Consider the following 20632-nt stretch of genomic DNA (forward strand, 5'->3'; position numbering starts at 1 on the left):
CAATACAATAACTTTATTTAACAAGATAATATTTAATATTTTAAAATAATGAAAATATCTCATTTAATTTTTTGCTAATCATTATCAAAATGATTAATATTTATAAAACACTGCTAAAACAACTAACTAACAAACAGTTATCTTATTCAATATTAAATAGTTGTGATATGGCATGTGATCCACACTTGTTAAGTTGAACAAGTCAGATCCTTCTTAAATTATTAGACCTCTTTTCAATCTCCGCCAACTTATTAGCTAAGTTTTGATTTCAAATAGGTGTTTGTATTTCTGTATATCTCCTTCTCCCTTCCCTCTCTCTTTCTAAATATCTAGAGGATTAATATGAAAATGCTTAAATTTGAAAAAAAAAAAAAAAAAATAGATAAATGTTGGTTAGAGTTGAGTTGAAACTTTCAAATTATTTAAATTTTTTAATTTTTTGATAATTAAAATTTATTTTAAGTTTTAAAAATTCTTAACTTTTATCTACTGATTTTCTCTCGTAGTCCAAGTCTCAACCCATCAACTTCTAGTTACGTCATTCCTTGCGCTCACCGTAAATAATTACATTTCCAAATATGCCCTTCGGCCTCTAAAGTTTATAAATAAAAAAATAAATAAATTTATATTTATATTAGTAAATAAACAAATATCAGTTATATTTATTTTTTTAAAATCTTTAAACAACGGATTAATAAATTAAAAAAAAAAATCTAATATTAACACTAAAAATTAGAATCAACATTTTTTTGAAAAATAAAAATAAATTATATTATATTAATATATTTTTTATATCAACAAATATTTAAAAAGAAAAAAAAGATCTAATTCTGATCATCAAAAAATTTCTAAGTATATCTTTCGTTAGTCCATCTAATGAATGATAACATTAATAATCTATTAGTAAAACATGTAACAGGTTTTATTTTGAAATTTCGTTGTATTAACAATCAATTTTAAATTATTTTTTATGTAAATTGTAATTAAAATTTTATTTATTTATAGAAAATAATTTATATTTAAAATTTTATTTACATAAATTATTTTTAAATATTTTTCATGAAAATAATTCCATATAAAGATGTTAATAAAATTCTCAAATTATAAAAATAATTTAATTTTTTATTTAATACAAAAATAAATTTTATTAATTATTTTTTTGTATTTTATAAATATCTGAAAAGTATTTTTTATAAAATAAACAGGCCCTAAAATGATTGATATTAATTAATTTGCAATTTTTTTGGTATTTGTGAAAATTATTTTGCACTAAAAAGGGCTGTTAGCTATATATTTAGTCCAATTACAGTTATAAAATTTTATTTTGTAAATGTCATACCACAAATTCACGAAGAATTGTTTAATTAAAAAAATAAAAAATTGTGGTCTGTGTGTTAATTTTCTATCCAAAATTTATTTTCCTACTTTTTTTTCTTTTTATTTATACATAATAATTCCTTTATTCACATCACCCTTCATTAGAGTGTTTTAATTTAATTTTAAAATTAATTTATTTAATAAATTAGTTTTCAAACCATCCATCCGATCGAGCCTACGTCCAGGCCACCATCAGTCTCCGTAGACACTCCAGCCATCGGATCAAAACATAGGTTTTAGAGAATGTGAACACTAAACAGCAAGTACCACCAAAAGCACGTACGATTAGAGAGCATAATTCTTACACGTGGCAATCTCCTTATTATCTGTGCACCACCTGTATTTTTATCTATTTATCTAAATGCCCCTTTGCTGGTAAGTTAGCCACGCGAGAAGGACAAAGGAATCACGACTAAAGCAAAACTCTTTTTTCCGACTTCTGATAGAATTCAAATAGGGACATTTTAGTAATTCTAACTTATACACATAACATAACATAACAAATCCCTGCATCTTCCTCACTACTCCCTGAAAAGAAATCAAATAAAGCCTTATTTAAAGAGAGAGAAGAAGGAAAGGGAGACGGATGAGGGGCTGTGACGGCGCGTAGATTTCACGTGTTAGATCGTCCCTGATTTTTCCATTTTCCTGCATTTTTCAAATAACATGTTATGTTTTCAGTTTTTGGTTGATCAATTAATTAGTTAATTGACCAATTTTTATTTTGGTGATTTTTATTTTTATATTGATCAAAACACACTGTTTTCCTTTCTGAAAGTGAAACCCTAATGGCGATGACTGCGGATTCGCAATCTCATTCCTCTCAATCTCCGAGAGGCGCTGGTTCTGGAGATGGTGTTAACAGTCCTCATAGTAGGAAAAATTTGCCATCCCCGTGGGCTCAAGTTGTGCGCGGTGAACCGGAATCAATTCCGGCTTTTCATCCCTTGCCATCACCGTCGTCTCCCAGGGAGCAGCAATCTAATTTTTCTGATTGCTTCCCTCATAAGCCGCTTTCTCCACTGCAGACGGCGGCAGACAATTTTTCCGGGTCTGATACTTCGGACAGTAACAACGGCAATGCGGGTAGGCCAAAGAAGCCGGCTTGGAAGAAGCCGTCAAATGGCGCAGCTGAGGGTAGTTCTGTGATGGGAGCCGATTCATGGCCTGCTTTATCTGAATCCACCAAACCTTCTCCTAAATCAACAGGAGCCGATTCTTCTTCGAAGATCGCTTCTGATGGACCTCAGGTATGTTCTCATTGCCCTTCTTAGTGTAGCATCGAGTAAGTTTTTCATTAAAAAAAATCAAGTACTTCAATTTCCTTTTTCGTTTTACAAGGTCTTGTAGCTAAATGAATAAATATGTCAGTTGTCATTAAGAAAAATAAAGTTTAATTGAAATCTGTATATGCATGTTTTATTTTAGGGGCCTGTAAGACCTGATTCGCCTCACAGTCAAGCTTCCAGTAATGCAAAATCTAATTCTATATCAAACTACGCGATGCCAGCTCGACAGAAGTCCATGAGGCGGGGGGGCAGCGGCGGTAGTAGCTCTGGAGGTGGTCATTCTCAAAGCAGCGTCTCTCATGGCCCACCGGCGCCACCACCACTTCCTATATTTCCAATGTCTCCCAATGGTTATGGGAATCTGGTACCACCAATACCAGATCAATCTCCGAGAGACCATCCATACAGGAATAACAATTGGGAACCAAGACGAGCTGGGGGGTTTGGACCTCAACCACCCATGGTAAATGATCACAGACATTCTTCTCGGAGAGGCAACTTTGGACCACGTGGAGATGGTCCCTACCAGAACAATTTTGGGGGTAGGCGCGATCAAGACCGTGGACATTATGGGAATGTCAGAGATGTTCAGGGGCACCCACAGAGATCTCCAAGGGGCTTTGTTAGGCCTCCACCACCCAATACTGCCGCATTTGTTCCACCCCAGCCCGTGAGACCTTTTGGGAACCCCATGGGTTTTTCTGGTAAGGTTTTCCTAGTTAACATGTTTATTATTTCGATAGCTCTCTAAAATGAAAGAGACAATTAATGTCTCTGTGGTTTGGGTTTGGCAAAATGTTAAACACAGCTAGCTTAGATAAGCTGTATTCTCAATAATAATATTGGCTTTAGATCATTTTTTAAACCCCAATTTCTGGTTATTAGCAAGCCTCTCCATTAACTAATACAATACACTTTTGTTTTATGGAGAAAAATAATATTGTTATGTTAATTAATTCAGTTGCTTTCTCCAGATTTGGTATATATTCCTACATTACCATTGGAGACCTTTAGGATGCCTTTCATTGCACATGCGCCGGCACCCACAATGATTGTTCCTGTTCATGAGACTCCTTTGCGTGCTATGTTAGTCTTTCAGATAGAATATTATTTCAGGTATTACCTTCTTGCTCTCTTCCAGTCATGATCAGTAACTTGTATAAATATGTCATCTTCCTATTTTCTGCTGAGTAGTTAAGCACCTATTGCAACCGCTGTTTGCTTGTTGCAGCGATGCTAATTTAGTCAAAGATGAATATTTGAAGTCGAACATGGACAGTCATGGCTGGGTTCCAATTACTCTAATAGCGGGCTTTAATCGAGTAAGTGAACTTTATTAGTAGCTTGAGGATCATGTATTACACTTTCTAATTGAATGTTTGCCTTGGTCTTAAAAGTTAAAACAGCATCGAATAAGCAGATCTTAAACATTTTTCTGGGATAAGCATTATTGTTGATTTTCTAATATCCCAAGTGTTCATTTTGCTTCAAAAGATCATCTTTATATAGTTAAAATGTTTATTATTTGTAGAAATTCTTCTAAGCACATAGTGAAATATTCCTTCTAGACCTAGAAGTCTGAGTTGAAGATGGCACAAATCCTATATTCAGTTGGTTATTCTTTTTGTTTGCTTTGACATATTGCTATTCATGTAGTTATATGCAAGTTCATAACTGTAATAGATTAGTTTTCCTTTATTACTTGAAGTGGCAAATCAGATAAACTTAGGATCTATTATTTATTATTTCTTAGGAGTTATTTGTCCGTCTAAATTTTCAGCAATGTCCTCATCCCCCTCAGCCCATCATCCTCCTTATCTCTTATTCTTTTTCTTGATTTCTGGTAGTAGAATTCTTCCTTTTATCATCAACATTGATGATGAAAGCATCTACTTGTCACTGGTGCAATTGGCACTATCTTAGTTGCTTCTTTAAGTATTCATTTGGTTTTAATGAAAAAGAGGTTTCAAAATATGCTGATTTCATGAACATCGAGTTATGTTCATAAAGGTCAGACATTGTTATTTGCTGGCTGTATGGTTTATCAGGTGTTGTTTTGCGTCACCTGATTGAGCTAAAAATGTGGCCCAGTGAAAATGCGGATTCCTGTGAAGGTTTGTTGTGGGGGATTATTGGTGGACAAAATTTTTTAATATATGGGGGATTAGAGAAATAGATTGTAGAGATAAGTGAGATATCACAAAATATTTTATCTGTTGGTTTTGTTTTTGTGGTGGGCAGCAGTGTAACAGTTGGTTCCTTAAGTGTTCTGTAATCTATGATGATCAACTTTGACCATTGGAATAGCAATTGTAGAATTCTTTCTATCCACTTCTTCAAATCATGTGAGTGTTACTAGTTTCTTGTTAAAAAGGGCTTGATTTTGAGAGGATTAATCTTTTTGAAGTAAGAAAGGGAGTTGGCTGAACATTATTTTATATGGTAGAAGGATTTGTATTTTTAGAAAAAAACAATTTATGGGTTTTGAAGCAGGAAAAGGCCATTATATGGCATGCTGCAAGGGGGGATGGAGTTTGTGCTAAGGTTCTTAGGTTTTGTCATCATGCTGAGAGCTTTTCAAGTTTGTGATTTTGGGCATAGTTGTATATCCTAGGATCCAATATCTCATTAATTGTTTGCCAACTTCTAGAAAGAGGTGGAAGAGCATATATTTTAGCCTGTAAGCCTAGTTGCCGACAGTAGAAATAGTTGTAGGATTGGAGGACTTTATCTTCATTTTGCATATGGTTGTAGAATTTTGATCACTATTTCATGTTGCCTTTTTTGTTGCCTTCATTATAGAGATGGTGATTGAAGTCCAGGAAAGCTGTACCAGTTTTACATTTATAGGGAACTAGCAATTTATTTTTCATGACTACTTAATCCATCCCCTTCCCCTCAAATAAAAAAAGGGATATATGATGTAATACTGAAGATCATTACATGGATAAGACTTTTGGTTTTATTTTGATTGCTGAATGCGATCTGTATAATTTTTGCTATGTATTTTCAGGATCAGGTAGTTTGATTTATTTGTGGAACACTAGAGCTTAAGAACCAAATGAATTTTTTGAGGTGTTATCTTGATTAGCATGATCTAGCAGGTTCAGACCCGAATGGATTTCAGGCTCAAAGATGTTTGAATTTGATGACCCTAACTCTAGCATGAATAGGTTGAAAGGTTCATGGCAAAAGCTGTCTTTGGAAGTACTAATTTATTCTTCATGATAAGGCAGTATTAGGAAATGCATATGGACATTGGAGACACAGTTTGCTGTTTGTGTGTGACTTCCAAATAACTGTCATCCTTTTGCTATATCAATTTCAACATAAGTGGATTTTCACCATTTTCAAAACTGCATTGAAGTTCTATGTTAATATTGTGTGCATATGCTGGTTTCAGCAATCAAACTCGGTGGTCTATGTACTATTAATGTATATTTTTCTCCTGATCCCCAAAAGAAAAAGGGGCGCTTCCTGGTGAGGTGTTGGTGAAATATTAAGGTTGTTCCATTATGGTGTGAGTTTAAACAATTTCATGTATATGATCTTTTCTGGAGCCTTGCAATGCATGATTGATTTCAGGGGACTAGGACACACTCTGCCGATGTATACTCGAAAGGGAAGTTGGGGTTGGATGGTTTCATCTCTTATGTTGATCTCTGTCTAAGTATTCCCTAATTGATATGTTGCCTTAATGCCTTATTCAGATATAATTTTTAATAGATGGGCGCGCAAACCAAACTTGTCTTATGGCTATCCTTTTTCAGGTTAAGAGCATGACTAAGGACATCCAGTTAATCTTGGAATCCTTGATGACATCTACTGTTCTTGAAGTACAGGTACTTTCATTTGTTATAACGTTATATAGTGTCAGAAGTTTTTTTTTTTGCTACGTGTTGAATTGGTTCCCATCCTGTTATTCTGAGTTTTAAAACAGTAAATGTTTGGTTTTCAATTTGTGCTTATGTGCTAGGAGCTACTGTTTCAACAATTTGGTTTGTGAAATATTGAATGAAAATTTATTTCAGGAAGACAAAGTTAGAAGGCGTAATGATTGGATGAAATGGATACCTAGTTCTAGCAGGAATCCTAGTGATTCAGGCCTGCAATCCTCGAGTGCGCCAAGTCCTGATGTGCTGACAAAGTCATTTCAAAAGATGACAGTGGAGGAAATGACCCCTGATCAACATAGCATGACGTTAAAGCCATCTCCTAGCCCAGAAGATGCTCTAACGAGTTCATCCGAGTTGACGTCTCAGTCACAAATCTCTCAAGGGGAAGGTATTGACAATGCAAGTTGAAGCTGAAACCAAACAGTCTATGCAACCCACCACACATTTAAACACAATCCTTTCTACAGTTGGTTTTTAGGGGAAAGAGAGATGGATGGTGATGGAAAGTCAGATGCACCTTCTCAGTTTTATTTTTATTATTATTATAAATTTTTGTTTTGTCCGTTGCTGTGCCTTGTTTTGACAGAATTTGCTGAGGCGCATAGAAGGAAACAAAATAAGAAATATGTAGGTATCTTATTCAAGGAAACTAAGAAAGAAAGTGAGAGACAGGATTTTTAGGTTTTTTAACTGCGCAGAATTGTAATGTTTTTGGTTTTTGTATAGTTTGGTTTTTCTGGTGTGGATGATTATATTCTTGTGGTGGTATTGCATGGTTGACAATCTCAACATCTCTCTCTCTCTCTACATATATATAGATATTGGTATTATTTTTTTGTTTGTCCCATTAAATGCAATTTTTCGACATTTTACATGCACAATATAGTTAGCAGGACAAGCACTACTTCCGTGAGTTTTCATCCCACTAGACTTTTTAGGGAAAAAAAAATTATCTGAGAATGCGATGTTATTTGACGGAAGGATAGGCAGTTGAATTGATTTGTTAAAATCTGTAAACAAAACACTGTAGACATAGAAGTATGCTGTGCCAAGTGGGATGTAAACAGTAATTTTCCCTCCCTCTAGCTAGCTGAAGCCAGAAGTCCTGGGGCTTCAGAGATGACAGCTGTTTTGTCTAATAATCAATTTTGAAAGGACAATCCTTGACTCTGTACAAAGTATATTAATCAGCATCATGTTCAACGTACATACTTAAAGAAAATTATCTAAATTTTCACTTAACAGTATTAAATTTAAATAAAAAAGAGAATTATCCATCCTCTCCACTGTATGTTCCAATCATCGTATGCCCATTGAAGTGGAAATTGGTTGGATATTGTTGGAAGGTTGCAGGAAGAAAAGCCAGAGCAGGTGGTAGTGGTGTTTAGTTTATCAATGAAAACAACTGTTGGAAGCACCAAAGGCAATTGGAAAAAAGAAAGCAGGTCATTTTTCCTTTGCAGCAAAAATTTAACAAACACACTTTAGGTCAATCACTAATTGTTGCTGTGTGGTCACAAAAATATGAGGATTTAGTGCACATCTTATCATGGACACACTTCCCCGATAATGCTCCTCTGTTTGCTTTCCTCATCACTCTTCTATCTCATACTTTTTTTCTTTAAGAAAAAAATTGCAGTTTCATGAACTAAATGTAAATGTTTAAAAACCCTACTCAAAACATTTGGAGGGTTAGGTATAGAACACAAACCAATGCATCAGCACTGTAAGTCGTCAGAATTAACAAATCAGCTATCCACTTGCATGACCAATCGACGAATGGTGTGCCGTCTTTCTTCTATTCAGTAGATTTATTTAAGGATATATTTGTTTGTTCTCAAAATACTTTATTATTCTGATCACTTGTGTTGTCAAATATTAAATAGGTTCGCCCATTTAGTTAATTATAACTATAATAAATTCCGACTTAGTCTGATTCTTTTATAAATAGTTGTTATTTTTTCAAAATATTAAATATTTATTCCATGTTCAATTAATTTAAATAATTTAAATTTTTTGAACAATTAAATTAAATTAAATTTTTAAAATTTATTATAATTTTACATTTTCAATTTTAAATAATGAAGTTAAATTTTTAAAAATTATTATGATTTTATTTATGAGACTAAATTAATTTTATCATAATTTAAAAATATCACATATCATAATTTAATTTTTTTATAATTTTATATTTATATTCCAATCTTTTATTTATTGGATAAAATAAATCAAATATTTTAATAAATTTATATTTATATTCTAATATTTAACTCTTAAAGATAGAATATAATTATCAAAACACATAAATGATTAACTAAAGAATCGATATAAGGAAAAAAGCCAGATTGATCAGTGGCTTTCTTTGCTGTTCTAGTTGTAAGGGAAATAATATAATGAGTTCTAGTTGTAAGGAAAAAAATTTAATCTAAATAATTAGAGTGATAATAAATAAAAAACAATAGGCAAGTGAGATTAATTTGAAGAAAAAAATAATTATATATTTTTTCTTAACAATCTTCTCCTCTGAACTAACCTCTTTTATTCATCATTTTTATTTTTATTATCGTTCATTTAAGGTTCTATTCTTTTTGTTATCATCACAATTAGAAAAATATTTAAATTATTTTAATAAAAATATAAATTAAAAAATAATAAAAATATCAAATAAGATGACAGGATAACAATATCATATTAATTTAGATTCATAAATAAAATGATAATAAATTTTAAAAATTTAATTTAATTGTTTAAAATTAAAAATTAAAAATATCAATTTATATGAATAAAATATTTAAATTATTTGAATTAATTGACTTTATTCTTTTAAAAAATTATGATAATTGAATAAACTAAGAGAAGATGAGCATATTAGTCATTTCATTATACATTATTAATAACTTAAATAAACAAGACATGCTAAAATTTTAATAGTTGAAAAAATACAAAAAATGAATAATTAACAGTTTTAAAAAATAAAAATTAATTAATGTATTTTTTAAAAATAAATAATAATTAATTTCAAAATTACCCTATTAATCACTACAAAATTAGCATTTGAAATAGAATTGCGCTATTTTATTATTTTTTTTTTTCAAAAGTGCTATTTTATTATTTGACCATAATAATTATAATAATTCTTATAATTATTCAAATAAGTTAGATATTTCAAATAATTTAAAAAGCGACTTGATATATATGTTGAATTTTGTTTTAGAAAAATGAGCATAATTGTACGTGAGCCCTTAGAAAGCAGGCATGCGGTGTATCAGAATATTAGCTCAGCTCTCAGTTCAGCTCCCCCCTTCCCATGCTAGCCACCCACTTTTCTTTCCTTTTTTTAATTTATTTTTTCAGACCTATTACTATTAGCTACCCACTTAACAGCAGTAGCCAACAAATTCAATTTCATTATCCTTTTGCCGAGATGAGCTGTGGATTTTCATTCCAATTACATTTTCCCTTTAAATTAATTTCACATAAAGGTCAGAACTTCCCATTAATTTCATTGGCGAGAAGAGTTAGGACCCTTTTTTTTTCCCTAATTCATTTTTAAGTTTTAAATAATTAATTGTCTACTACGATTGTACATTGGACATTTTAATGCACAACCCAACAAATCAGAAGACAGAGACTTGTCTTCCTTCTCCAGTTCCAGTGTTCCTCTCTCTCTCTCTCGCTCCCTCTCTCTGTGTCTGAGCATGCGGTCGTCCCCAGAAAGAAACGATAATAACAGTAGATCAATCTCTAGCTCGCCTTCAAAATCATCATCTATATGTTCATCTCCTTCGTCTGATCAGGCAGTAAACACTTCATCATCAGTGAGAAAATCCATGGAAGACGTTTGGAAAGATATAAATCTAACATGTCTTCAAGAGTGCCCCATCAGTAACCCCAACCACCACCGCCCTGTTGGTATGATCCTTCAAGACTTCTTGGTTAGACCCTTCAACAAAGATTCACCAACTCCCCCCTCCTCGGCTGGTAGGGCCACTGATTTCCCCAATTCTTTAGCGCCAAGAACTGCCACTATCTTGACTTTGAATTCTGGGCCTTCTCCTGATATTCTTGAAAGCGATAGTGTTCGCACAAGGCCAAATAATCCCCAGTTGCATACTCATGCGAGTATTGGTGCTCTGGGTTCTTCATCGGCGTTCCCCTCCATTTGCAAGAAAAGGGTTCAAGAAAATGACGACAACACAAGCGATCGGAGACATAAACGAATGATCAAGAATAGAGAATCAGCTGCTCGGTCCAGGGCAAGAAAGCAGGAATCTCTCTATCTCTCACCCAAGAAAAAAAAAAGATGTTTTCTTTATATATACATATATATGATGTTACTTTATTTAGTGGGTTTCTTTATAACCCGCCTTTTAAAACATGTTCAGGCTTACACACAAGAGTTGGAACAGGAAGTAGCCAATTTACAGAAAGAGAATGCTAGGCTTAGAAGGCAGCAAGAAAAGGTGAGAAAAACCCGGAAGGATGTGTTTGTTTTAATTTCAGTTTCTTTATTTGGAATTTGGTTGCCAGCTTTACCCCTAAAAAACACATATCCAAGGACGGATTGACAGAAAAAAGCTTGTATTTTTGCAGTTCCAGGCAGCTCCTGCTCAGCTTCTAAAAAAGCCGAGTCTCTATAGAACCTCAACAGCTCCATTTTGAGAAGTAAGAATATGCAGCAAACTATCAAACTCTTATGTTTTTTGGCGGGTGTGTGTGTGTGTCGTTTTTCTTCCATTTGACTAAGATAACAAATTTCCTTTAAAAGAGAAACCAGAGGCTCTGTTTGAGGGAGATGTTTTGAAATGTAATTTACAATTTGTGTTGGATGGAATCTCAAATCAGCGGGTCCAAAGGCAAAGGAGGGAGAGAAAAAGAAAGGCGAAGGAGGAACCCAAGCTAAAGCTACACGACAAACTGCGGGCATTTTGTTCTCTCTTTAATTTTCTCCCATAAATTAATATTATAATATAAATATAAAAGGAGATGTTATTGGGTGGGTTTTATTGTGTGTTAGTACTGTGTATCTCTCCCAATGAGCAGACCTTGGTCGGGGAGAAGGAGGGAGAGAGAGAGAGATGTGGGTCAAATATGATCTCTGTCAATGAGCAGCCTTTGATATTTTGTTTGGCTATAACTATAGATATAACTATACAAAGACGGGACATGTTTGGCTATTAATATCACCTTTATTTCTCTTTTCCTTTCTCTTAACTTTAGGGAATCAAAATCAGAAATACAAAGGACTTCCATTTTATTTTAATTATAAATATATTTTTTTAAAATTTTAACTAGTAATTTAGTTTAACTTTAAATTCAATTAAATCTTTTTTGGTCAATTACTATTTAATTTCTTACATCAAAATAACTCAGTTTTAAAAAAAAAATGAGTGATTTAATTTTTATATTTTGAAACCATTAAATTTTTAGTTTCCCTACTTAATTTTTCAAATTAACTATTTAGATAAATAATTAAAATAGAAACAGTTGCATATTAAATTAATGAATATTTTTAATGAGATGTATCTTTTTAATAGGCCTAAAGATTTTGTAGACACCAATCCTGTTCTGTGTTGAGCTTACGTTACGTGTGTTTTGATGTTTTAAAAAAAAAAAAGTATATTTAATTAAAATCCAACCGCAATAGGATCTGCTTAGTGTCTCATTTGGTGTGAAGATTTATTAGGTTTTTGTCTTTTGTATGACTCCCTAATTTTATTCATTTGCTTTTTTTTTTTTTTTATTCTAAAAAGAGTATCATTAAAGCCCTCAGTTTTGCAAACGAGAATATAAAAAAGCAGAGTTTCCATTAAAGATGCATGTATCGTTGAAAGCAGGCTCCACCGTTGATGTTGCTGATGCCCATAATAAAAGCAAATTCAGTCTGATATCCATTGTCAAAATTGATCACAATCACAGCTCTCCATATTTGCATCTGAAAACACTCAGGATTTATTGGTCAATCATATTATGGGATGGGCGCTGGAAAATTATCCAAAACTCATACCGCACCATTTTACTACGTTAGACTAAAAATATTACAATGAGCCGTTAAAAAATTCAAAATTATTCACTAAACTCACACCAATTTAATCCATGTTTCTATATAAATTAAAATTAAATTTATAAATTTATATTTTTTATAATCTTTTAATGACTTGGAGCGTTCTATCTTTACAAGAATGTTGACAGATTCAACAAGCTTTTAGAGATTTGAGCCCGCTTTCTATATGATAGGCCCATCCATGTGGACAGACTTTCGGCCGCCAAACCCTGCCTCCGAAAGTGTTTGACTTTCGGCTCTGGAGTGACTTTCGGCCGTCGAATCTGATGCCGAAAGTGTCATGTTCAGCCTTCATTTGTATGTTTTCTATATATATTTTATGATGTTTTAGAGGATTTTTGGGGAGATATTTAGAGTCTTGTTAGAGTATATTTGGTCCCTCATTTGAGTCCACCTGTGTAGGATCAGACCAGAGGAACCGAGGATCTCAGCAGTGAGATAACTGCTTCAGAGTCTATTCAGAGTCAGTTTGATTTTTACATTAAAAGAAAAGTTTAAAATATATTGAAGAATATTACTGTAATCATATATTTGACATTATGCTAGATGTATAGTTGAAAATATACTAATTAAAATATTTAAAATTATTTTAAGATTAAATTTTATCTTAATTAGAAGACTTAAAATGATTACTGTTAATTTTTAAGTTTTTGTATTATAAGATAAGTGCTAAATTATTAATTCAATTAGATATAAGATAAGATTCGTTGAACAGCCTTAGGATGAAAGAGAGTTACAAAGAAAGTCTATATGCTTCTAAAGAAGGCATTAAAATATTGTTAGTTTGATAACAGCAAAAGCAAACAGAATAACAAAGGAAAGTCAAAAAATAACTTCAAGAAGGCTCAATTTTTTATTAAACGAAGAGAATGCTCAATTATTCCACTACTAGCAGAAAAACTAAACAACTAATTGAGAATATAAACAAATCAAAAATAAATCATAAAATGCCTAAAAACTTGCTTTTCATGCCGCTGATAATGGTGTTCATGACATCCACTTCTTTCAACCAAACTCCACATAAGCAGTCACACTGGAAATACCTGTGCAGTATTTTGAACTATCAGATAACACGCCTCCTTGGATCAAACACTGCATACTCCAATTTTCTTCTTCAAAAACTCAAATCTGGACATATAAAAGGATCTAGTAAATAAGTAAGTCAGTAGATCAGATTCACTTCTCCATTTTTCTGCACCTCTCTCAAAAAATATATCTTGATCTTGAAGTGCTTGGTTTTCCCATGAAAAACTGGATTATGGGAGATTGCAATTGCAGCTTGATTATCTATCATCACTTCAGTATTTTCTTGCTACTCCAGTCCCAAATCATTTAGAATTTTTCTCAGCCTTTATGGTCAGCGGTTGATTGAGTAACAGTCTCTTGCTTTTTGTTAGTAATTTGCCTTTAGTATTTGACTAAGTCTTTATAGATTTTTTAAAATCTTTAAGCATGATTTACTTGTTGCTTAATTATAGGAGATTAGTTTAGATTTTTCCAGATTATTTGCAGCAGTAGTTAAGTAGTTTTTTTTCCTATAAATATTCATCAGTAAATAAGAAGAAGTACGCTTCCAAGTCCAATATATTCCAGTTCTTTAATCCTTTTCATATAGCTTTATATCTGTCTTTACTTCAAAGTGGTATCAGAGCACATTATCTTGAGGGATCTGTGAGAATGGAGAGTGATACACAAACAGCTTTCAGCCATCATGCTGCTCCACCAGTTTTTGATGGCGAAAATTATCAAGCATGGGCTGTTAGAATGACGGTCTATCTTGAGGCTATGGATCTTTGGGAGGCTGTAGAAGAAGACTACGTCGTTCAACCATTGCCTGCAAATCCAACGGTGGCACAGATAAAAAATCACAAGGAGAGAAAGACAAGGAAGTCAAAAGCCATAGCTTGTCTTTACTCTGCCGTTTCAAGTACAATTTTTACCAGGATCATGAATCTGGATTCAGCCAAAGCCATATGGGATTATCTCAAAAAGGAGTATCAAGGTAATGAAAGAACCAAGAACATGCAAATTCTCAACTTGATTAGAGAATTTGAGATGGTAAAAATGAAGGAGTCGGAAACAATTAAGGACTATTCGGACAAGTTGCTGGGCATTGTCAACAAAGTACGGCTGCTGGGTAAGGATTTCTCTGATAACAGAATTATTGAAAAAATTCTTGTCACTCTTCCTGAGAAATATGAGTCAAAAATCTCTTCGCTAGAGGAGTCTAAGGATCTGTCAAGCATATCCTTGGCAGAGTTAGTTAATGCTTTGCAGGCTCAGGAGCAAAGAAGGATAATGAGAAAAGAAGAAAATGTGGAGGATGCTTTGAAGGCCAAGTCAGAAAGTTCAGGAGGCAAAGACAAGAAATTTATGGAAAAATATAATAGCAGCAAGTTCAGCAATGTCAACAAAGGTGCTAGTTCACCTTGTACACACTGCAAAAAGTCGAATCATCATCCAAAGAAGTGTTGGTGGAGGCCTGACATTAAGTGCAGAAAGTGTGGTATCATGGGGTATATGGAGAAAGTGTGCAAATCCCAACAGTCCGAAGTAGCAAAAGCACATATAGAAGAAAATGATGAAGAACAACTCTTTGTGGCGACGTGTTTTGCAGCTAAGAACAACTCAAGTGATTCTTGGTTGATAGATAGCGGCTGCACCAATCACATGACCAATGATCCAACTCGCTTCATAGAGATCAATAAGACTTTTATCTCTAAAGTAAGGATTGGAAATGGCCAGCTTATTCCAGTCAAAGGAAAAGGCACAGTGGAAATTGAGAGCTTGACAGGTTTAAAATATATCTCTGACGTTTTGTATGTGCCTGATATTGACCAAAATTTGTTGAGTGTTGGGCAGCTTCTTGAAAAAGGCTACAAAGTTTTTTTTAAGGATAAGCAATGCTTTATTAAGGATGCAATAGGCAGAAATGTGTTTAAGGTCATGATGAAATCTAAGAGTTTTGCTCTGAATTTGCTGGAAAATGGACAAGCAGCACTTGTATGTCACCTCAGCAATGCAGAGTTGTGGCACAAAAGGTTGGGACACTTTCATCATGCTGGATTACTGTATATGCAGAAAAATGACTTTGTGAAGGGTGTCCCACCACTCGAAGAAGAGCTAGCTGATTGTGTGGCTTGTCAATATGGAAAGCAGGTCAGGAAACCATTTCCTCGAATCGTATGGAGAGCGTCACACAAGCTGCAGCTGGTGCATTCAGACGTTGGAGGACCTCAGAAAACATCATCTTTAAATGGTAATCAGTATTATATTACATTTATTGATGATTACACAAGATTTTGTTGGATTTACTTCTTCAAATCCAAAGCTGAGGTTGCTAGTATATTCTGGAAGTTTAAAAATTGGGTGGAAAATCAAAGCGATTGCAGAATACGAACAATAAGGTCTGACAATGGAACAGAGTACAAGAATGCAATTTTTGAGAAATTTTGTGAGGATGCAGGTATTGAGCACCAACTCACAACTCCTTACACTCCCCAGTAGAATGGCGTAAGTGAGAGAAAGAACCGGAGCATCATGGAGATGGCAAGATGCATGCTGCATGAAAAAGAGTTGCCAAAAAATCTTTGGGCAGAAGCTTCAAGTACTGCAGTGTTCTTGCTGAATAGGCTCCCAACTAGAGCTATTGAAGGCAAAACACCATTTGAGGCCTGGTTTGGTTATAAGCCAGATTTACAAAATCTAAAAATTTTTGGTTGCCTATGTTTTTTTTATGTGCCACAGGTGAAGAGAGATAAACTTGATAAGAAGGCAGAACCTGGTATATTTGTCGGATACAGCAACACTTCTAAAGCTTACAGAATTTTCCAACCTCAGAATGGGAAAATTATTGTAAGTCGTGATGTCAAATTCATGGAGGACAAGCAATGGATTTGGGAGGAGACAATAGAAAGAGAATTTCCAGAATTCTCTCAAGAACTTGATGACAAGATAGATGATGTTCCTGTTCGTGGCACAAGATTATTGTCCGATATCTATGCAAGGAGTAATGTTGCTGTTTTTGAGCCTGCAGAATTCAATGAAGCAATGAAGGATGACAAATGGATAGATTCCATGAAAGATGAACTACGAATGATCGAGAAGAATGACACCTGGGAGTTGGTGGACAGACCTCAAAATAGAAAGATCATTGGTGTGAAATGGGTTTATAGGACCAAACCAATGCTGATGGTTCTGTAAACAAACATAAAGCCAGATTAGTTGCGAAAGGGTACAATCAAGTCTTCGGAGTAGATTTTTCAAAAACTTTTGCTCCGGTTGCACGTTTGGAGACTATAAGGATGTTGCTGGCTTTATCTGTACAAAAAGGTTGGAAACTTTATCAGCTGGATGTTAAGTCGGCTTTTTTAAATGGTTTTCTTCAAGAAGAAATCTATGTTGAACAGCCTGAGGGATTTCTAGTCAAGGGAAAGGAGGAGAAAGTTTACAAACTGAAGAAGGCTTTGTATGGCCTTAAACAGGCTCCCAGGGCCTGGTACAGCAGAGTTGATGTTTATCTTCAAAGTCTTGGATTTGAAAAAAGTCCAAGTGAAGCCACCTTATATGTGAAGAAATCTGATACTAACATAATTGTGGTATCTATTTATGTTGACGATTTGCTTGTTGCAGGAAGCAATGAAAAATTGGTGAATGAATTTAAAGCTGATATGTTCAAAGCTTTTGAGATGACAGATCTTGGTTTATTGTCTTATTTTTTGGGCCTAGAGGTGAAACAAAGTGCTCATGAAATCTTCATATGCCAGCAGAAGTTTGCAAAGGAAATTCTTAAAAAGTTTCACATGAAAGATTGCAAAGAAATTAGCACACCAATGAATTTGAAGGAGAAGTTCAGTAAAGAAGATGGAGCTGAAAAGGTGGATGAAGGGCTGTACAGGAGTTTGATTGGTTGCTTGATGTATCTCACAGCCACAAGACCGGACATAACCTTTGCCGTAAGTTTGCTGTCAAGATTTATGAATTGTGCCAGTAAAGTTCATTTTGTAGCTGCTAAGCGTATTTTAAGATATTTGAAGGGTACAACAGATTACGGCATCAAATATTATGGTCTTAAAAATTTTCAGCTCCAAGGTTTTTCTGATAGTGATTGGGCAGGTTCTACTGATGATAAGAGAAGCACAACTGGTTTTTGTTTCAGTTTTGGCTCAGGTGTTTTCTCATGGAGTTCAAGAAAGCAAGAGGTTGTTGCTCAAAGCACAGCAGAAGCAGAGTTTATTGCAGCAAATGCAACTGTGAATCAAGCAATTTGGATCCGAAAAATACTTGAAGACTTGCAGATAAAGCAAAATGATCCAACAGAGATTTTAGTTGACAACCAAGCTGCCATTGCAATCTCAAAGGACCCTGTCTTTCATGGAAAAACTAAGCACTTCAATATCAGGCTCTATCACTTGCGGGAAAAGCAGAAAGATGGTGAAATCAAGCTAGTGTTTTGCAGAACAGAGGAACAAACTGCAGACATCTTAACCAAAGGTCTTCCTAAAGCAAGATTCGAAGAGTTGAGGAATAAGTTAGGTGTATGCAAATACTAAGGCAAGGAGGAGATTGTTAGTAATTTGCCTTTAGTATTTGACTAAGTCTTTATAGATTTTTTAAAATCTTTAAGCATGATTTACTTGTTGCTTAATTATAGGAGATTAGTTTAGATTTTTCCAGATTATTTGCAGCAGTAGTTAAGTAGTTTTTTTTCCTATAAATATTCATCAGTAAATAAGAAGAAGTACGCTTCCAAGTCCAATATATTCCAGTTCTTTAATCCTTTTCATATAGCTTTATATCTGTCTTTACTACACTTTTTTAAACTCCAGGAAAAACAACCCGAACCAATGCTAAAACAATAACCTGAAGTATTTTTCATATCATCAACCGATCATACCCAATCACTATCAGAGTAACCAAATAAATTAACATTCTGACTTTTACAGAATTTAACACCAAAATTTACTGTAGCTTTTACATATCTGATTACTCTTTTTGCTGCCTTCATATGTAGTTTACTAGGACAGTTCATGAATCTTGACAATACGCTTACAACATACAAGATATCTGACCTTGTTGCAGTAAGATACATCAAACACCCAATCAAGCTTCTGTAGGTGGTTTCATTTCAGTTTTCTCAGCACCATCCTCGTTCTGCAGTCTCTCCTTATGTGACATTGGAGTAGTCACTGCCTTGCAATCTTCCATTTGAAATTTTTTTAAAATTTCCTTGGCATATTTCTTTTCACATATGAATGCTTCATCCTCTCCTTGTTTGATTTCTATGCCAAGAAAATAAGCCATCTTACTAAGGTCTGTCATTTCGAAGACCTTCATCATCTCCTTCTTAAATTCAGAAATTAGCTCACTACTACTTCCGGTCATAAGCAAATCATCTACATATATGGAGATGATAAAAATGTCAGAATTTACCTTCTTGACATAAAGAGTTGCTTCACTTTGGCTCTTTTCAAAGTATAATCCTGTTAAGTGCTCATCAATTCTGCCATACCAAGCTCTTGGAGCTTGCTTCGGTCCACGTAAAGCCTTTTTGAACAAATAAAACCTTTTGTACGTGTTCCGTCTGCACAAATCCTTTAAGTTGCTCTACATAGATTTCCTCCTTGCACCAACCATTTAAGAAAGCTGATTTAAGATCCATTTGATAAATCTTCCAGTCTCTTTGAGCATTTGTTTTTTTCTTTAAGATCCGTTTGTTTTTTTCTTTGCATATGATCTCTGCATGCCCTAATTTTTGACATCTCTTACAGTTCATATCTGACTTTCTCCAACATTTGAAGTGTGAATGATTTTTCCTCACACAATGCTGACAAGGAAGATATTTTCCCTCTTTGCTATTATTGCTACCTCCATGCGCTCCTGTAGCATTATTAGTACCAACATTATTCTTCTTTCCTTAGCTTTGTCTTTCACCTTCCATGACAGTCAAGACAAACGAAGGTAAGAGTTTGGTCGAGTGTTTAGGTAATTCACTCAGTCAAGATTCCTCACAAGTCTCACACAAGTCCTTAAAGAAAAAGAGCTCTGATACTACTGTTAGTTTGATAACGTCAAAGGCAAACAGAACAGCAAAGGAAAGTAAAAAAAATAACTTGAAGAAGGCTCAATTTTTTATTAAAACGAACATAATGCTTAAATAGGATAAGTTATAACAAATTTTTCTAAAAACATGCTCGACTATTACACTATTAACAGAAAAACTAAACAATTTGTTGAGAACAAAAACAAATAAAAAACAAATCACAAAATGCCTAAAAACATGCTTTTCATGCTGCTGATACTGGTGTCCACAACATCCACTTCTAACCAAACTCCACATCAGCAGTCATACTGGAAATAGCTGTGCAGTATTTTGAACCATCAGATAACACATGAGCTATCTTGTTAAACATAAAGTTCACATACTTTAAAAGAATTGCTAGATGAAGAGAATCACTTAATATATCATATATGACTAAAGGGGTTCTCCCTTACAATCATATATTACTATAGAGGAGTTCTCTTTGATAAATATCTTCAAATTGTCTATGTTTCTGGGGAAATTGAGTGCCTTTCTGCATGCTAAGCTCTTAATTAATTCCTATCCAGATTTGGTTGAACTAGTTTAGGACTTTTCCATTGTTGTCCATACTCACAGCTACTATGACTCCTTTATTTGCATGAACTTCAGCCACTGTATCAAAATTGATTTTGATAATATGTTCGGGTGGAGGATCCAATATTGTTGCATTGGTGTTGACAGGAGTGATGGTGTTTCTTCCAGTTTAGTGACATCTAGGTATGATGCTAAGGGTTTACAAATTTCCTACCAGATGTTCATCATAGATGAGGGATGTAAAAGGGAGGATATAATCCATAGAGGGGAATGTAACCATATATTAATAGTTTAGGACAATTGAAGATTGATTCCAGATTCCCATAAAAGGCACAAAAAGGATTTGATGTCTTACATTTTTTTCTTAGGAATAAGCTCCATAAGAATACCC

General features: G+C 33.9%; 2 protein-coding genes across 5 annotated transcripts; both read left to right on the forward strand.

Annotated features, from left to right (window-relative positions):
• Window positions 1–1891: 1891 nt before the first annotated feature.
• LOC110606697 (la-related protein 1C) lies at window positions 1892–7351 on the forward strand. 2 transcript variants are annotated; one of them, XM_043953413.1, is made up of 7 exons: window positions 1896–1994; window positions 2156–2627; window positions 2806–3370; window positions 3641–3782; window positions 3898–3988; window positions 6437–6508; window positions 6698–7351. In XM_043953413.1, exons 2-7 carry the CDS (start codon window positions 2166–2168, stop codon window positions 6968–6970), a joined length of 1605 nt encoding a protein of 534 aa, XP_043809348.1. In that variant the 5' UTR covers window positions 1896–1994; window positions 2156–2165; the 3' UTR covers window positions 6971–7351. The 2 variants fall into 2 exon arrangements, with proteins under 2 accessions (XP_021601321.1, XP_043809348.1); XM_021745629.2 differs by having other exon boundaries at window positions 1892–2627.
• Window positions 7352–10141: 2790 nt separating this feature from the next.
• Window positions 10142–11764, forward strand: LOC122722471 (bZIP transcription factor 27-like). Of its 3 annotated transcripts, XM_043953180.1 has the most exons (4): window positions 10142–10830; window positions 10948–11025; window positions 11156–11227; window positions 11408–11764. In XM_043953180.1, exons 1-3 carry the CDS (start codon window positions 10261–10263, stop codon window positions 11222–11224), a joined length of 717 nt encoding a protein of 238 aa, XP_043809115.1. In that variant the 5' UTR covers window positions 10142–10260; the 3' UTR covers window positions 11225–11227; window positions 11408–11764. The 3 variants fall into 3 exon arrangements, with proteins under 3 accessions (XP_043809115.1, XP_043809114.1, XP_043809113.1); XM_043953179.1 differs by having other exon boundaries at window positions 10142–11025; window positions 11331–11764; XM_043953178.1 differs by having other exon boundaries at window positions 10143–11025.
• The last annotated feature ends 8868 nt before the right edge of the window (window positions 11765–20632 follow it).

The sequence above is a fragment of the Manihot esculenta genome, chromosome 18 (genome assembly GCF_001659605.2).
Source record: "Manihot esculenta cultivar AM560-2 chromosome 18, M.esculenta_v8, whole genome shotgun sequence".
In the NCBI taxonomy this organism is placed as follows: Eukaryota; Viridiplantae; Streptophyta; class Magnoliopsida; order Malpighiales; family Euphorbiaceae; genus Manihot; species Manihot esculenta.

What these genes read in the sequence shown, in the direction of transcription:
- LOC122722471 (XM_043953179.1), top strand. Translation starts at nt 10,261, where the DNA reads ATGCGGTCGTCCCCAGAAAGAAACGATAATAACAGTAGATCAATCTCT. An exon ending in TTAGAAGGCAGCAAGAAAAG is followed by an intron (nt 11,026 to 11,155) that starts GTGAGAAAAACC and finishes GTATTTTTGCAG; the next exon opens with TTCCAGGCAGCTCCTGCTCA.
- LOC110606697 (XM_021745629.2), top strand. Translation starts at nt 2,166, where the DNA reads ATGGCGATGACTGCGGATTCGCAATCTCATTCCTCTCAATCTCCGAGA. An exon ending in TCGCTTCTGATGGACCTCAG is followed by an intron (nt 2,628 to 2,805) that starts GTATGTTCTCAT and finishes GTTTTATTTTAG; the next exon opens with GGGCCTGTAAGACCTGATTC. An exon ending in CTACTGTTCTTGAAGTACAG is followed by an intron (nt 6,509 to 6,697) that starts GTACTTTCATTT and finishes AATTTATTTCAG; the next exon opens with GAAGACAAAGTTAGAAGGCG.